Source organism: Drosophila mauritiana, chromosome 3R, assembly GCF_004382145.1.
Source record: "Drosophila mauritiana strain mau12 chromosome 3R, ASM438214v1, whole genome shotgun sequence".
In the NCBI taxonomy this organism is placed as follows: Eukaryota; Metazoa; Arthropoda; class Insecta; order Diptera; family Drosophilidae; genus Drosophila; species Drosophila mauritiana.
In genome coordinates this window covers 5,865,848-5,883,193 of record NC_046670.1, presented here as the reverse complement: position 1 = coordinate 5,883,193, position 17,346 = coordinate 5,865,848, and the positions used below count along the sequence as shown (strand labels likewise).

The 17,346-nt window shown below is 41.2% G+C and overlaps 4 protein-coding genes across 6 annotated transcripts in view; 2 read left to right on the top strand and 2 right to left on the bottom strand.

The window, feature by feature from the left end:
* LOC117143782 (5'-AMP-activated protein kinase subunit gamma-1) overlaps nucleotides 1-17,346 on the top strand; it is a 63,976-nt gene that overhangs the window by 1,557 nt on the left and 45,073 nt on the right. Inside the window, exons 2-3 of one of the 3 annotated variants that reach the window (XM_033308617.1) lie at nucleotides 3,726-3,907; nucleotides 4,043-4,197. In XM_033308617.1, coding sequence (XP_033164508.1) covers nucleotides 3,763-3,907; nucleotides 4,043-4,197 — 300 coding nt within the window. In that variant the 5' untranslated portion in view covers nucleotides 3,726-3,762. Of the gene's footprint in view, nucleotides 1-3,725; nucleotides 3,908-4,042; nucleotides 4,198-5,078; nucleotides 5,154-6,173; nucleotides 6,415-17,346 lie in introns of those variants that run through there. The other 2 variants (XM_033308614.1, XM_033308615.1) reach the window with 2 other exon arrangements.
* Nucleotides 7,904-9,764, bottom strand: LOC117143783 (leucine-rich repeat-containing protein 15). Its single transcript, XM_033308624.1, has one exon. It carries the CDS (start codon nucleotides 9,722-9,724, stop codon nucleotides 8,054-8,056), a length of 1,671 nt encoding a protein of 556 aa, XP_033164515.1. The 5' UTR covers nucleotides 9,725-9,764; the 3' UTR covers nucleotides 7,904-8,053.
* Nucleotides 12,446-13,830, top strand: LOC117143785 (toll-like receptor 7). Its single transcript, XM_033308626.1, has one exon. It carries the CDS (start codon nucleotides 12,446-12,448, stop codon nucleotides 13,730-13,732), a length of 1,287 nt encoding a protein of 428 aa, XP_033164517.1. The 3' UTR covers nucleotides 13,733-13,830.
* Nucleotides 13,849-16,865, bottom strand: LOC117143784 (sensory neuron membrane protein 1). The gene is made up of 7 exons (XM_033308625.1): nucleotides 16,670-16,865; nucleotides 16,451-16,608; nucleotides 16,237-16,384; nucleotides 15,507-15,761; nucleotides 14,942-15,448; nucleotides 14,703-14,881; nucleotides 13,849-14,643 (listed from the first exon to the last, which is right to left on the bottom strand). The coding sequence occupies exons 1-7, from the start codon at nucleotides 16,778-16,780 to the stop codon at nucleotides 14,346-14,348; spliced, it is 1,656 nt and encodes a 551-aa protein (XP_033164516.1). The 5' UTR covers nucleotides 16,781-16,865; the 3' UTR covers nucleotides 13,849-14,345.

Genomic DNA, 17,346 nt, shown 5'->3' with positions numbered 1-17,346 from the left:
CAAGTTCGTGTGTGCCCAAATGTCTGCCCGAAGAACATCACTCACAAAGCCACCCACCCACCAACCACCCACCATCCATGATGTCATTCACTGCGAGCCATCGAGTCACATGTTTCGATTTGGATGCGCGCCCGAAAGAAAAGCGGAATAGCAAAATAGCGAAAATCAAGAAAATTTCCTTTGTAGTGAGGAAAAGCTTGGCTATTTTCTTTCTCTAGACGCAAATCGCGTAAAATTCTTCGCCAAGCAAAACGTGAAAATTGTTAGGATATGTGCTGTTGAAAATAATGATGGACGGCCGGAATCAGTATATGTCGGTGTTTATGCGCAGAGAAAAACTTGACTTTCAATATTTTCGCCACAATTAAGTCATGTTTATGCATAATACATAATAACTAATTGGTGAGCAAGAAGATATATGACCATTATTATAAATACCATACCACCATTTATATATAACCATATATATATATAAATATATAAGTTTAAAACTCAATATGATTTAGTTGTCTCAGTGTATGCCTTATAGGGGCACTACAAAACATTACAGTAAGTCTGCTCTTCGGTTATAATGTTTATTATTTCATTGACAACGCAATAACGTTTTGTTTATTGTATACCTCTCATTTCACGCTTGTTGAGTTATAAATCAACTTTAATTGTCATCGATTTGTGATTAGCGTTTGGTCTAATTAGAGAACAAAGGAGCTCTTGATCACAAAGCGAATAAAAGTTATGTATAAGTTACAAAACAAGATGTTAATTTTCCCCATTTTTTGCTGAGTTCAATTTCTTAGTAATTCCAAACTATTTCAGACTCCATTTATGATTGTAAACTTTGTATATTTCATTCATATAACATCCGCATGATTGAATATAATAATGCTTGCAAAATGAAACAATTTATCATCATTAGATTTACTATCGTATTTTCAGGCATTCAAGAAAAAGTAATTCAGATAGGTACTGTATAGGGAATAAATTGTTTTTATGAGTCGGGGGCTTTTGATTATCACTTTATCAATTGTGAACTCTTGATTACCATTCATTGGGTCGTCCATTTCCATATCTGCCCTGTTTCTATCAATTCATCACATTCTTGTGCAATTCCACGACAGACGAGGTCACTTTGAGTCCCATTTCACCACTTTGACACAGTGTGCAGATGAGTCACTCGGTGATCCCATTGCACTTTTGTTTGTTTCATCCTTTCAATTGTCTAAATCCTCCGCCCACAATTTTCCATCTGCTTTCAATTAGCAGACATGCACCATATGCCCGATGCGCTCACGTGTTGCCAACAGCTGATTGCTGAGCTTCTCTGGTGTCGTATACGCAATTTCTGGCACTTTCTAGGAGCACCGCTCTCTTTCTCTCTACCATGCAGGCTTCTCTCTCCACTTATCCGGTACTTTTAGGGAGTTCGTGCATTTTGTTCGTGCTTAATGCAGAATCAGAGATTCCTTTTCGAACATAGACTTAAAGAGTTTGAGAAGAATCTCTTTCTTTTCAACCTACTCTTTTATGGTGCAGTTTACTTTATTTACTAATTCAGTATGTCTAGCAATTGAAGAGATGATGTCTAATTAAAGGTGTTTCCTTTTCTATCTTTTCTTTTGTCTAAACTTCTAGCATATTTGCAATAATATATGTAATTAATTTTGATATTTAGTTTTTCCTTTTTTACAAACAATATAAACATAGATATATAAAAAAATGGCTGCGACTACGATTTTATCTCAATTTTTATGAATTAAATATACCGAAGAGCTCTCTCTCTCCTCTTCTCTTTGATGCAACTCTCTCTCTCTCTCAAATCTCTCACTGCATTGGCTTTCAGTTGTGGCCACTCGTTTCGGGCTCTTCATCTCGCTTTGACTTCGGTTTCGGTTTATTTTGGTGCTGCATTCATTTTGGCCGCGTTTCGTTTTCGCTTTCGGGTCGTCTTTGTTGTTGTTTTGGCAATTTCGCTTTTGGCAGTTGCATAAAATGAAACAAACGCGAAATAAATTCCGCAGCAGCTCGTCGTCCCTCTCTCTCTCTGTGATTCTCTTAGTCGGCGGCTCTCTTTTTGCCTCTTTGTTTTTATTATTTTGTTGCAAGTGCTCAGTCGAAAAGTGTTTGCAGCGCGTTCTAAATGCTATTTTTTATTGGTGCTGTTTTAGTGTTTCGGTGTTAATTTGTCGGGCGCAAAAAGAGCTGCAGAAAATCAATAAAATATTATAAAACATTTCGAAACACGCAAAGTCACAAGTTCGTCAATTCCGACCGACCATCTGTACAAATGGCGTATGAGCGATATATATAGTATTCGCATGTTTGGTTGTGCGTGTTATGCAAACGTTTTACGGCCAAGCCGCTGAAAGATTGAGTTAAAATAATGCAACAAAACGATAAATAATACAAAAATGCAAAGTAAAGTTAATAACTACTTACATAAAGTGAAAGTTTTCATAACTAACTATTTCTAACCAATAACAATCCAACTTTTCAATTGCTGAGGCAAAGCAATTGTTATAAAGACTTATTAGGTAAATAACGCTGAAATCGTATATTGTGAAATCCTTGCCTTTATCTTTAATAATATAATTTATTAATAAATAAATTAATTGGAAAACGTGATTGTTCTCAAAGAACTTAAATAAAAGAAAGAGGACTTTGCTTAAATTTACTTAAATATATGAAGGTCGCTGACTTTAGTCGCAATTCAATAAATTATATATGTAATTTACTTATGAAGATGGCATGCTTTTTATTGTCATGCCTACTATTGGCGGCAATTAAAAATCCCTCTTGATGCTCGGAAATTAGTCACATAAATGGTGTCTCATGCGAGTAAACAATTTCGTTTCTAGCGAAATTTATCACAGATTCAATTGATAAAATAAAAACAAACGATAAAAGATATGTGAAATGCTTGGCTGGCGTTTTTATTTCTGCGCAGCCAGGCAATCAACCAAAAATATCACACATACGCCGCGTTGTCGCGTGGCGCTCAGTCAGCTGTTCAGCCCACACCGCTTTTCCTATATATTTATATTTCTGCAGTTGAATGACTTGTGTGGCACACTTTTAAGGAATTCGTTCATGCACTTTTCGAGATTTTCAATTATGATTTCCACGGAGAGAGAGAAAGAGCGTGGCCAATGTGCACATTATGTAGTCTGCTTAGAGGCGCCAAGAAAGCCGAAGTAAACTAGCGTGCAATGAGCCCGTAAAGTCAACTTTCCGACTGCCTCTGACCACTGCACAGTGGGGCGAAACTCGGATTACCAAGCCAAATAAACCAACAGCTGGATGGCTAACTACAAAGTGGAATTAAAGTCATTCCAAAGAGCCAACGTGGCGTATTAGTAATGTTAGGAAATGTTAGCTGTAGCTGACTTGGTTACGAGCATTTGTAACTATTAATTTAAATTCGATCAAGTAAAGTTTATAACAAATTATATATGTATAATATAATGCATCATTTATAATTCAATGACCATTTGTTTTAATTGTTTTGATTGGCTAATTTTACTGGTCATAAAAGCGTTTTTATATCTACGTTTTGCTAAACTATATGAGAGAATTTACGGAAAATGTTTTTATATACTAGTTCCATCAAAGATCAACATACTCAAATGCCATTGGCTTAATTGAGTTTCAGTTGTTTTAGTCAAAGGAAACAAGAACTTTGCCACCTGTGCGCAATATTGATTTGATTTTCTCACACTCCATTGCAGTTTTCGGCGAGGCCGACGAGGAAGCATCAGCCACAGGATGCAGAGCAGTGCCGGCGGAGCGTCGGGGGGCAGCAACTACGAGGACGTGGCCGCCGCCCGCCGAGGCCGCTTCCGTGTCACCTCCTCCACGCCACAGGGTCCGCCCGAAACGACGCTCGGCCGCTTCCGTCTCATGCCCACGTGTAAGTTGATTTGGTACTTTTTCGCCTTTAAATTTTGAGTTTATATAAAGTATACGACATTACTCATTACTAATAGTAATTGATATCTTTGCGTCAAATGCTGCTGAATACTGACACCTTCTTTCTCCTTTGCAGCTAATTATGGCGCCATTTCGCCAATCCTCCAGCGGGGTCGCTTCGCCGTGATACCCGAAGAGCCCCAAGCCGGCTCCCCCGCATTGGGAACGCCTCCGCCGGGCGGCCGAACAGCGCGTTCTCCATCGCCCGAGTGGGACTTTGACATCGAGCAGGTGAGTGCCCAGTTCCTCGACTGGGTTATGACCAATAGTGATTGATCAAGCTAGCAAAAACCCCCAGCATCGAGAAAACCTATTTACGAGTGTACTTTAAATGTATTTGGAATGGTCTAAGTAAAGTTCATGAATGGTGGCAAATTCATCGACTCCGATTTCTAGTACTTTGCTGTTTCTGGTGACGTCATTGTGTGCTCCTCGGTGGCCTCTGTGCAATGCGCCATTTTTATTGATTTTTGTTGGCTTAGCTGAAGTTTCAAAGAGTTTGGGTGGGCTACTAAAGTGTGAAAGGCATGTCAAGGCAACTGGTTCTGATTATTTATGGGGCATAAAATCTAATTTCAGCACTATGATGGGTATATTAATATGCTAATGTACATAAGTTCAATTCTTTTTGTTAGCTGAAGCTACTTTAGCTAGCATTTTTCTCAGCTAAACCGTTTTATTTTTTGTATGTTCGGCGAGAATTTCAGAGCGAAGCAGTTCTTGCAATTCAAACTTATATCTCTTTTGGCGCCCAAAGTGGCGGTGCATGACAAAAGCTGATTATTATTACGAACACGGTAAGATCTGGCAACGCGTTGTTTCTTAAGTGTGACCGTAGCCGGAAAGTAGCAAAGCGCATTTTATTTAAAATAACTTCTACACAACTAGTGAACCTATAAAATGGTAAATAAGTAGAGACATGTGCAATAATGCGAATGGGCACTTAAGAATTTACTATTTAAATGCAATTATTTCAGTATAATTGCAAATAACGAGTTATAGAAAAATACTAAAACAACGTTACAGTTGTGGTCACTCTTATTCCAACTGGATTGTAAAAAGATCTCTAGCGATAACGATAGGCGCAGAGTAAGACCCTTTCTGCTGGATTTCGCTAACGATAACGATGACCAAAATCGTGAGTTAGGTTGCGAACTTTGCTTGGTGAAAACGCAGCGGATTACGAGGTTTGGAAAAACTTTTAATTCGCGTTGAAAAACGGCAGTGCAGTGAAAAACAAAGCAAATTAAATGTACATAAATTCTTATTATTTTATAATAAATAATTTAATTGTTAGCAAGTTCCGGCATGGTGTCAGGATAGCGTGTCCGCGCCAGTGGGTGGCTCAGCCATTAAATTCTTCTGTGATAAGCTGCGTGAACAGCTTTTAATTGTGCGCGAATGGATTGCAGAAATTGCAGTGACAACAACGGCAACAACGGACAATCGATCTTTGTTCTTTTGAGTGCGCAAGTGAATTGTGAAACTTCTTCCTTGTTACACAAAACAATAGCCTCTAAGCACTTTTCCAGCCCATGCATACGCACACATGTGTACATCCATATAAAAATCAATAATCGGCGATCAGCTGTTACGCATACAAACAAACCCATGGCGTCGCTGGAAAGAGCGACAGAAACGTTTTGGAAATTTTCCACGGACAAATACTTTTATTTGCCCAGATTTGTTATTCTTCTGTTTTTGTTTTGCACGAGTTTCTGGCTGTGTTTCGCGCAGTAAAGTTTTAGATTCTTAATAAAAAGTGGCAAACACAACAACGTCCTGCTACTCCTCTTCTTCTTCTCGCCCCTTCCATTGTCCGATCAGCTTTGGTGCGTGTTCCAATTGGAAAGTCGAGTCCAAAGTGGAAGCGCGCGCACGAATAAATTTTCATTTTGATTTTTGATTTTTATGGCTCGCATTCTTTGCTTTTATTAAGATCGATTCGGTTGTTGTTGCTGGTGTTTTCGTGTTTTGTGATTTATTTGGTGTTGAACAAAATGGCTGATAATTAGCCGAGTGAAATGAGTGCTGTAATCTAATCTGAAAAGTCAACACCTCGAAAGTGTTTGGACATCCAGCGAAAAGTAGTCATTATAATTTCGCTCTAATCTCTGAATATACACACATAACATATATATACATATAATGCGCCAACACAACCAGCTAATTCGTTACGTCTCTTCTTATTTACAATAATTTCTTAGCGCAGCTAAATGCCTAATCGCGAAATTGTTTACAAAAGTTTTGTTTTCCACCCGTTCAGGTGAACGTGAACGTGAATGTGTGTTAGTGTGTACGTGAGTGCGGATGTCTGTATGCGTTCCTGTGTCCGTGAGCCTGTTAAATTAATTTTTTAACCGAAATTCGACAATTGTGATTCTGCATTCTGCAATCTGCCAGCGCGAATCAGAAACACATCCAATTACTGATAAATAAACACAAAAGGTGGGTGCCAATTTATTTACTTTCTGAAATTATCGAAAACCTGATTTACTTTACTGCCTTTATTTTCTTTTTGTGTTGATATGAGCGCTTGACGTTTGATTTTCCCCGAATCTTTTCCTCTGCCTTTTGTGTCGGTGACTAAGTTGAGTGGGTGGGAAATTCCCCCAGCTGTCGGCTACGCTGGGAAAATACCCAAAAATCGCCGAGACCTTTGTCTTCATAATTAGATTTTCGGAATTTTCAAACAATTTTATTCAATTTTTAATATTTAGAAAACCTTTATTAAAAACGAGCAATTATGTAATAGATAGTGAATAACAGTATTAAAATATAATAACATAACACAATTCAAAGGGTTTCCCTCAATTCTTATTACGATTTTTTTGTCGAAACTCATTTAAATTATGGTTATAAAATCGTGAGTGGCATTCTTTAAATGTAAAAGTACCTTATCACGATGCCTACTACATTTTAGACATTGACTAATTAAGTAAGCACACTTTAAGCGAATGATAGCTACTGAAGTTGGCAACGAGGAAACTTCGAACTTTGATCTGCGGATACAACTACTAGAAGTCCCAGTTAGTCGCACTATATGGTTAAATTGAATGTTCGCACTTACAGCTGGCACGATTTGTGTGCCAATTATCTTAAAACAAAAATTGCACTGCCAATGTACACAAAACGTATTTGAAACTCGTGTTCGAATGGATACACATATGTGTGGATTTATTCCTAATCACATGCACACGATACTCCGGATCAGCAGATCGGCCAGTGATCGTCGAGATCCGTGGAATTGGATTTGTTTTTACTTTCCGTCCTTTGGAAGTGGCTGCACTGAAACCGAAACTGTTGTTTGTTTATCTTAGCAATTAGTTAGCCATAAATGTGCGAGCAAGCGAATCGTAGGAAATAAGCATAAATAATTAAAACTGTTGGCATTAGCAGATGGCAATAAATAACTGGGTTTCTGGCCCATCCGATCGAATTCAATATTGTTGTTTAGTTTCCGAAAATATTGGTTTTGTTGTTGACTTGACTTTGTTCAATTACTCAAGTTCTCCGAGCCCCACAATCTTGTCTTCGCCCTCCAGTTTTCTTCTCGTTTTTCCATTTTGTTTGCCAGCCCGAGTTGAACGAACCTCTTTCAATATCTTTCAGAAAGGGAACACAACGTCCCAACTTTGCTTTGCTCGAAAATCAATATTATTGTTTAAATATTATTCTACGTATACGACACAGTGAGCAATAAATATTTACTAGATGTGCTCATGTTGCAAATTGCATTGGTTTTTTTGTGTTGAGAATGCAAAATCAGCAAGGAAATGGAGCAGAAATTGTTTTGAAGATTAGGAATTGAATGGGGGTAAAAAAATGTTATTCTAGGGAACTAAATCTAAAAAAAAAGTCGAAAAGCCTTCCGGGTTTATTAGATTGTGGTTCCAATTTTGCATATTATCAAGAACTGGTAAAAAAAAACACCAATTTAAAACATTCTTTATTTTTTAGATCGAATGGTTGTATGTTTAATGTTGAGAAGCTTTAGAAAATACTTCAAATATATATATGTATACATATAATTGTAAAGCTTTAAAAATGTATTGATCACATAATAAATGGGCCATATTTTACAACTTCAGACGGACAAGGTCACTTGACTCCAAACAGTTTTGTTGAGCACTTCAAAGGCCTGAATTTGTTCATTCAATTGGGCCAGTCTACTGAACATCAAATCGAACTTGGAATCAAAATGCTGCACCACCGCTTTGAGTTCATCGCGCAGTTTGTCCACCTCGCTGGTATCAGAACTACTTGTTATGGGCGAGGACTCCACGCTGGCGGAGATTTCCGAGGAGGAGGAGGAGGAGGAGTCCACACCCTCTTTTTCTGGCAAGCGATACATGCAGGCTATTCCGTGAAAGTATTCACCCGGGAAATCCGGATCGTAGTTATCCACGGTATAGGCAATGCCATTGGCACGGATGAGCACATCCATTATGTTTCTCAGGCTGAAGCAGTTCCAGTTATTGCCATGAATATAGAAGTGAGTTAGTTGCATGAGCGTGGGGAACGCGGATGGATCGATTTCCGTCAGATTATTGCCGGATATGTCCAGTTTCTGCAGATTTTGCATACCCTGCAACGCCTCCAGCGGCAGTTCCACCTGGCCCGTGTTCCGCAGCACCAGCATCTCCAGATGTGGCGTCCGCCAACCGTCGGGCAACTGACCCAGGCTCGGATTGTCCGCCACATCCAGGTGCCGGAGTCTGGGCACGCGGCTCAACGACGCCAGCTGAACCAGCGAGTTGTTGCGCAGCACCAAGTGCTCCAGGGCCTCAGAGGCGGGAAAGTACAGCTCCCGCACGCGATTGTCGCTCAGGTCGACATTCGTCACCGATCCGTACAAATTGACACGGTCCAGCGAGCAATTGCGAACGGTCAGATTGGTGGCATTAATGTTCAGCAGTAGCACGACCAGCTCGGGGTTATTCGATAGATCCACGTACTGCATCTGATGGCGTCGTCCGCTGGATCGAAAGGCGTACTCGCCCACCTCCCGCAGTCGGTTGTTCTGCATTGCGACCGACAAAAGGTCCGGATTGTGGGCAAATAAATCGCTCTCAATGGTGGTCAGTTGATTACCGGCCAGGCCCACGTGCCGCAGACTCTTCAGTCCGGCAAATACGTCCGCGGGTAAATCTTTCAGGCGATTCTCCGTGAGGTCCAGGTACTGCAACTTCAGGAGATTATCAAACGCACCCGCCTGCAGTTTGCCTAGTTTGTTGCGATTCAGGAAGAGAAACTCCAAGTTTCCTGCTCCCCTAAAGGTTTTCGTGGGCAGCACTTCGATGTGATTGTCGCTGAGCAGAAGGATCACCAGCTTATCCGCACCAATGGAGAAGTTCTCCCAGTAAATGAAGCGGATGCCACAGCTGCGCATGTCCAGCTCACTGACCTCCAGTGTGTAAAATAAGCGCAGGGGAAAGTTGGTGAAGGTGCAGTTCTCGAAGATCAGGGTTCGCGACTGCTCCTCATCGCCCACTTCGTAGGTGGTGCCATCCTCGGCAATCCGCACCTCTGTCGGCAGATCAAAGGTGGCCTTCTCGTCCTCTCCCGCAAACTCAAAGCCCCTGCAGCTGGTCACCTTGCCCTCCGTCTGGCAATGACCTTCCAAGCTGGAGACCAGCACTATTTTAGATGGCCCACTATCCACATCAGCATCCGCGGCCTCATCCGCACTAGCTGTGGCCGCCAATGAGATCAGCAAACAGCTCCAGAGGAACGGCAGACAATTCCGGACGTACATTTGGCGTGCTCCACGATTCGCGTTCGACCTGAAACTGATTCCAAACGATGACCGCCAAACGCCTGGCCAGATAAGCTCCTCTATAATGCTCAAATAACGATCATCAGTTCTATATAATTGCCATCCCATTCTATTCATGGTGTTCTGATTTTGCGAAAATAAATATGGTTCATCTGTGGCGGGCACAGTTCGTTCCGAAAGTGTAAGGCAGGGGATTTTTTTGAAAATCGTATTGAAATATTATTTCCACATCGAAGAATTGAGATGCTTTGGAAATCGCCGCTGACTAATTAACATATTTTATTAGAATTATTTGAGGAAACTACTTTTTAAAGTAGTATTAACGTCATTTGCTGTATGTGGGAGATGAAAATCGGTTTGGTTTTGTACTCATCATTATTTTGACACTTGTCTGTGCTTTTCCGTTTATTATTCATTATTTTTTGCTGCTCTATGGAAGTTCTCGCTCTGTTGGCTCCATTCAAAACTCACAGAGTTCGAAAAACAAAACATTGTACAATGTCTGTGGAGCAATTCCAACCAGTCGCAGTGTGTTCTCTTATCATGAAGTGTTTACTTAGCGATTTGCTGAACAAAAGGTGGAAATCTCTTGGCTGCTGATAGTGGACATGAGGCCAGACACTCGCCCATTTTTATGTAAGGGTATTTTCACGGGGGCCCAAATGGCTTTTACCATCGAAAAATAGGCGCGTGGAAACGTTGCTTAAAATACGTTCTATATAATTTACACAACAGCCATTTAGCATTTTGTTGGCACTGCCTTGCGTTGTATATTTTTGCTGATTATTGCCCGAATGACTCATTATTTATCAGGCGAACAATTCAGTGGAGGGCATTTGAGTTTCGGTTTGATAAGGGCAAACGAACTTCCGTTAACGGCTTGTTATTTATTTATTTATTTATTCCAATTCTTATTTTTAAACAATCATTTTTGCCCTGGGCTCAACGATGATCGGCAAGAATGTAGGCAACTTTACACGAAAACATTCGTAAATTAAGCGAACCCAGAACTTTCGCCTGCAAAGTGGTGACATGTCAGTGGAAAAATGTGTAAAATATTTAGCCAATATATCGACGTGCCAGCGGTTTGAGAACACGTTCAACCTGCTTTCAGTCGTTCAATTTGCCAGTTGCAGCTTAGCGGGCGAAAACAAAAAGATTATGACAGGTAGAGCCTTATTAATTTGTATGCAAACAAATTTATACGCTTGTTGAAATGTTAAAAAATTAATTTTCCATTCGTTTGCGTTGGGATTTCCTCGGCTTTGGACGCCTGGGCAAGCAAACAATTTGAATATCGATGGCTAATTTTTTCCACTTTATGTATCACAATTGATCTGCCTGTTTGCACTGGGCTTATTATGAGCCAATGGCTTTTAAATTACTCGACTCAAGACGGCTTTTGTTCTCTGCAGGGCATTTGCCATAGCTGTATCTGTATCTATTGTAGCTGTATTGTATCTCAATTGAAACGGCATGACTTCGTTTAGCGTCTTTTTTCACTTTTTCGCCTGTGCCCCCTTTGTTGAATTCAATTTGCCGCAATTACTTTGCATACAAGTTTCGAGAAATAAAAGAAAAAAAGAGTGAGAATTACCAGGCTTTTTTCTCTGTAGAGACTTTGTCCCCGCCGTCTGCAGTTTATTCAAATCAAATTCACCCAATAGTTTAGCAGTGTAAACAAATGCGATATAGAAATATATAAATTAGCATATAGCGCCCTATTTTTTGCCGCTGTTGTGGGTGCTTTTATATGGCGCCTTCGGTTTATGGCACTTGATTTATTTCATTGGGTTTATTGGTCATTCGAACGCTAAATGCTCAGGATATTCAAAGGTTGTGCGACCCATCTGACTGCACCGATGACGAACTAGGTGGTGATATAACTGGAAAATGAGCTAATTGCCATTATAATAGGCAAGTTTATGTCCAAGTGCTTTTGTAAATTTCTTCTAAGGCGGAAATGCTTTCAATAACTATGGCTTTATAAATAATATCCACTTTGGGCTACGAAACAAGTTAGTTTATATCACTGTAGACTGATTTTATGATCATATTTATAGCTTAATTAGATGCAGCAAATGCGGGGAAATACATTATACGCTTTAAAGATAAGAAATCACGCTAGAAAAGTGTAGATTATGAGCTGAGATAGTTCAAGATGACACGTTCAAATCAACACCATATGCAGTCTAAACCATAGACCAACAAATGATGTTAATCTGAAGTAACTGCCGTGGGCAATTCCCATGATTATCAGAGCGACTGGCCAGACGCAATGTAGCCATACATTGGCATACTTTTGCAATGGCAGTACTCCGTCCACAAAACAGCAGCCATCCCATATCAGTTGGCACAACTGGGCCATAAACTATAAGCCATAACTGCGAGTATGCGTTATGAAGTGGAGGATCGCGAGATCGTGCTTATCGGTCGGCCAAAAGCTTGATAATATTTCCCAGCTAAGCGGAGAAGCAAAAACAAAGCAAATACATTCATTGAGAGGAACAATAAAATTTTATTAACAAAAAATGGAACCAGATTGTGGAGTGGGTCCACACAAAAACAAACAAACAAACAAACTAGCGCCTAAAGACCTGTTTTCATCTTTTTTTTTTGGGTGGTTTCTGAAGGTTGTGTTCTGGTTTTGTATTAAAATGCCCCCCAAGCCAGTTTTTGGCTCAGTCTTCTGAAGCCAAGATGCGGATGCTAAACTATCTGAACTATATTTTAATCGCTGTGATTGCTCGCGCGACCTGTGAGTCACTAAAACTCGAGGAAATCGCAATTAAAACTTTGGATTGCCGCGAAAATACGTGCACGAATTTGAGATACCCTTCTGCTTCAGAAGTTGCCTACTTCTCAGAAAGTGTGACTAAAAATTTGAGAAAGTACGAATCTCTCGTACTTCACAGTTCCCATTTGGCCAATTTGCCGAGAAAAATCTTTCTGAACCTTCCTCAACTTGTGGAATTCCATGTATTGGAGTGTGAGCTTCAGCAAATTGAAAGTGTATGTTTTGAGGGTGCCAAGAACTTGAAAAGATTGAATTTTGGAGGAAATGACCTGCGAGTTTTGGATAGCAACACCTTTGAATTGGCCACCCAACTGGAGGAACTCAACTTATCGGACAATCAACTGGAGGATCTGCCCACCACCATATTTCGGCCACTGAAGAGCCTTCAAAAGATCAACTTATCCAACAATCGGTTAATCACTATATCCCAGCACATCTTCTCACAACTGGGATCGCTTAAATCCATCAATCTGGACAGTAACCAGCTGAGGGAACTGCCTGGTGAACTTTTCCGGGATCAGCGGAAACACTTGTCAGAATTCTCAGCCCGAAGTAATCAACTAGAGCGGATTCCTTTGAATATATTTAGTGAAATAGATCATCTCTCGCTCTCGTTTAATCCCCAACTCAAAAGTCTTCATCTATCAGCTAAAATCAATGAGCTGGAGGCCAGTAATTGTGATCTCGAGTCAGTGGAGTTGGATGGACTAGTGATTGGTGTCCAACTGGAGACTAACCCGAATCTGAATGAGTTGAAGATTTCGCAGCCCCAGGATCTGGAGCATCTCTACTTGGCCAATACCAATCTGTATAGACTTGACTTTCTGTCCAAGGCCAGTAAACTAGTCGACTTGGATGTAACGGGCATTGTAAACCTCGCGGATTTACCCAAAATCACCTCAGCCAAGGGATTGGAAAGATTGAGCTTCACCTACGACAACTTGACCTCGGATCACATGGACATGCTGCCCCATCTGAAGGATCTCAACTACTTGGAGATAAGTCACGAGAAGGGAAGGGAGATCTTTATCAAGGATCTGGATGAGGATTTCTTTGTCGAGGAAGCGGAACTCAATTGCGGTCAGTTGGCGGATCTGTTGGAGTTCGTCGAACTGCCTAAGGACACAACCATCTTGGAAGATCGATTAGTTGGGGATCCTCGTGGGCCAATGAGATGTGGAATGGCATAGACATTCATCTATTAAATGGGAAATAGCTTTAAAATTCCTACTTATTTATACTAATGAGAAAATATTACATAAACGAAGCTGCATACATTAAGCCAAACAAATACCATTTATTTGCCCCCTCTTTGTTTGATTTTACATTTATAATTACAAGCACTTCGCTTTAAGGGGCCAACAGAACAAGTACTTATAATTCGTCTTCATTAAAATTAATTAAAAAAGTGTAATTTTTGCAGACTGTTTACAAATCATTAATCATCGCTATACAAGTAGAGATATTTTCACTTCAACTTTTCCGCCTGTCTCCGCAATTGTTTTCGGTTTGCAAACATTGCAGCCATTGTTTAAAAACGATTTGTCAATTCACAGACTCTTGTGATCGCTGAACTCGAACTTCAATAGCTGGTTTTGCGTTTTGATTGGTGTCAGTGGAGCGCACAGATCTTGTCATCTGCGATCAGCGGTCATCGATTAGCGATCACTCCATTGGCCAGCGACCAGTTTCCCAGACGAATGTGCTTAGATCTGTCTCAGTTTATTAGCTCATGTTGGACTACACAGGTGCAGTGGACTACGACTATGGTGCAGAGATCGCTGGATATCGCCATTTGGGGGATTAGTAGCGCTCCCGATGCTCCATTTTGAGATGGGTAGCTGGATTGGTGGCGGGATTCGTGCCGGGAATCAGAGTATTGGGCAACTGGACAGGGTGCACAGTAGAAGATTGCTTTGGATTGGCTGGAGGCATGGGCTCCTTCGTGCTAGCCACGTCGTCTACCTTGTTGTTATCCTTGAGGATGCTGTTTATGTCCAAACTGTCGGACTTGTGGTAGAAAAGATAGGCGGAAAACATCAGGCCCACCAGGGAGAAAGTAATGAGGGACCAGCGAAGGACAGAGTTGATTTTTAGGCCCCTGAAAAGATAGTAACATAAGTTATATAATTTCTCTTAGTTATGTAGTTTCCAACTTACAGAAATAGTGTGTATTTTACTAAGTTCGTGTAGGTCTTGTTCAACTGCACGCCCTCCTCCACCCAAAACATGGGCAATATCAGCTTGGGCAGATTCTTCATGGGTTCTATGCCCTCCACTGGCTCCATGTCCAGGTTAAACTGCAAACGCTTGGCAGCCTGAAAAGGCGTTCCAGACATCTGAAGGGAGTAAAAATAGATAATATATATGTATATCCCTTAATCAAAGTGCTTACTTACAAGTTCAAAGTCTATGTAGACAGCATGATCCTTTTCATTCGGATTAAGACCATCAACGTCTGCGACCAGTTTTGGATCGCCCAGATAGAAATGAGGCATTGATGCCATCAACGGACCTCCCACACAGGCCGCCAGATTCATAGTGCCCTTGGGCGGACACGTGTCCAGATCTTCGGGATCTTCGCAGAAACAGTGAAGCTTCTCATCGGCACGTATATCACCCAAATCCAGCGTGTATCTCATCGATGGCATGCCATGGTAGGATGACTTGTGCTGGTAATAAGCGCCCAGGGATCTACACAAGTCCGGCGTGAATGCCCACAGGCCATCCTCCTTCTTTAAGCCCGGTGCAAAAACCGTGGAATCAGTGCCCACGAAGGTGTTGCACTCGCCATCTGGCCAAATGTCTTGCTCCGGTTCGTCGGCGAACTTCACCACCTTTCCAAGCTTTTTGTTATTCTTCACTCCGCGACAGACTGTGAATCTTCCAGAATCCGAGTGATTGGCCTGTTTTTCGATGTTAATTGAAACTTCAGTCACTTAAGTAGTATAATTAAGTACTCACCTGACCCATAAACGAGAACAAAAAGTGCGTTTGATTCACTTGTTTGGCCTGCTTAACTTCTCCCGTGTAAAACACCGTGCAGAGCGCCTTGGCGGAGAATTCTTCCGAGGAGCAATCTACGTTGATGCCGCGGAAAAACAAATCCATAAATTTAGCTTTCAAAAAGGCTTTGGCATTCGGAAAGACAATGCTTAATCCTTTGGAAACCAGCTCCATCATGGCAGCCCTTTCCCTTTGAACCGAAATGCCGCCAGGCTGTAAAATTTAAAGGGGAAAAACATATAATCGCCGCCAATAAATCTCAGACTAATTTCAGCTTTAAATTACAAAACACAAAAGACGCCATACTGAAATCCATTTCTATGACTCTTAATGGGTTAATTTTGTTTTGTGGCTGCTATTTTGGGGCTGGGAATGCGATTTGCATAATTCACTTGGCTAACAATGGGCCACGTGGTCATTAGCTGGCGCCTTAAGTGCAGTTTTCCATAGCTCTGACCAGAATCTCTAATTCCCAACGATTGCTATAAAGTCACTGATGCAGTGAGTGTTGATTTTGAATTTACAAACAATTTACATTTTTAGTAAGGTATAACAAATGGGATTTAGTTTGATATGAAGATATGGAAGAATTTGGTTCTATTACCGAAAATGTTTAAGAACAAAATCTTTGTGACTCAAACTCCTTGAATAGTTTAAAAAAGTATTAACTAAATTGTTTAATAATTACCAGCATAATGGGGTGCGGCAGGATAATCTCCTCCTCGCCCGTCAGTGGCAGCGACTCCTTTGGGTTGAAAATGAAGGTGTTCCTCATGGTGAAGCTGACCGTGTCCTCTACGACATCATCCTCCAAATCATACTTGTCCTTCCACTCACTCAAAGCAGGGAGAAACAGTGTTAGTTACTTGCTATCCTACACAATCCAATATATAGAAACCCACTCGAAAACGAAGGGACCCACTTCCTGTAGCCGTGGCTTAGCTCCTTCGGATACCTCATCCGGATTGGTAACGTTGAAAACGTAGATATAGAAATGCAGGGGGAATGGAGTATTGGACCAGAGTTCCCGAACATCCGATCCGGGCTTTAGAGTTACTTGCTATTTGGGGGAAAGCTATCTATTAGATTTAAGCCGGGCATAACTCCTTCATCGCTCCCACCTTCGATATCATAAACTTGAGAATTTTGGGAAAGATAACCCAGCCATAGATGATGGCAAAGACGAACATGGCTCCCGAGCCCATGAGGAGCTTGACCCGAGGTACTTGCATCTCTGGCCAATGGTTCGATCTCGACTCGCGCACGGAAATCCTTACAATCCGATTGCCTCCTTCGAGCTGAAGACCTGAGGCTTTCACAGTCGCGACGCAACTGAATCGTCTCCACACTGGAGTCCGGAATCCCCTCCTCAAATTGGACGGAACGTGCGAATATTTTTCGCTCAGCCATAGCAGCATTTGCGGTTGAGGAGGCGGCAGGCCGGATGGCAAAACAATCAGATAACACGGCATTACTTATAAAATCAATAATTGCATGTATTTGAGTATTATAAATTGTTTCCACTCTACGCTCTACACTCCACGCAGTTTCGGGCATAGTCGGACGCACGAATGCGGTTTAACTGGCTTTTGTTCATCTGGATCCTCGTCATCAAGTCGTTTGGATCGTGCACCCATGGCAATCTGACTTAATTGTTCGCATAGCCCAAAAACGGATTCCAGTTGAACGATCTTAGCGGTCTGTTCTGAGCTGAAATGCATTGAAATGCATTTGATGTACCAACAATATTGAGCTACAAATATAAACAATATCGTTTAATTGCCTTTCTTTAGGGGAA

Coding starts and splice junctions, on each gene's coding strand:
- LOC117143785 (XM_033308626.1), top strand. CDS start 12,446: ATGCGGATGCTAAACTATCTGAACTATATTTTAATCGCTGTGATTGCT.
- LOC117143783 (XM_033308624.1), bottom strand. CDS start 9,724: ATGTACGTCCGGAATTGTCTGCCGTTCCTCTGGAGCTGTTTGCTGATC.
- LOC117143784 (XM_033308625.1), bottom strand. CDS start 16,780: ATGCAAGTACCTCGGGTCAAGCTCCTCATGGGCTCGGGAGCCATGTTC. Junction 16,385..16,450: donor GTGGGTCCCTTCGTTTTCGA/GTGGGTTTCTAT, acceptor CCCTGCTTTGAG/TGAGTGGAAGGACAAGTATG. Junction 14,882..14,941: donor TCTACATAGACTTTGAACTT/GTAAGTAAGCAC, acceptor TACTCCCTTCAG/ATGTCTGGAACGCCTTTTCA.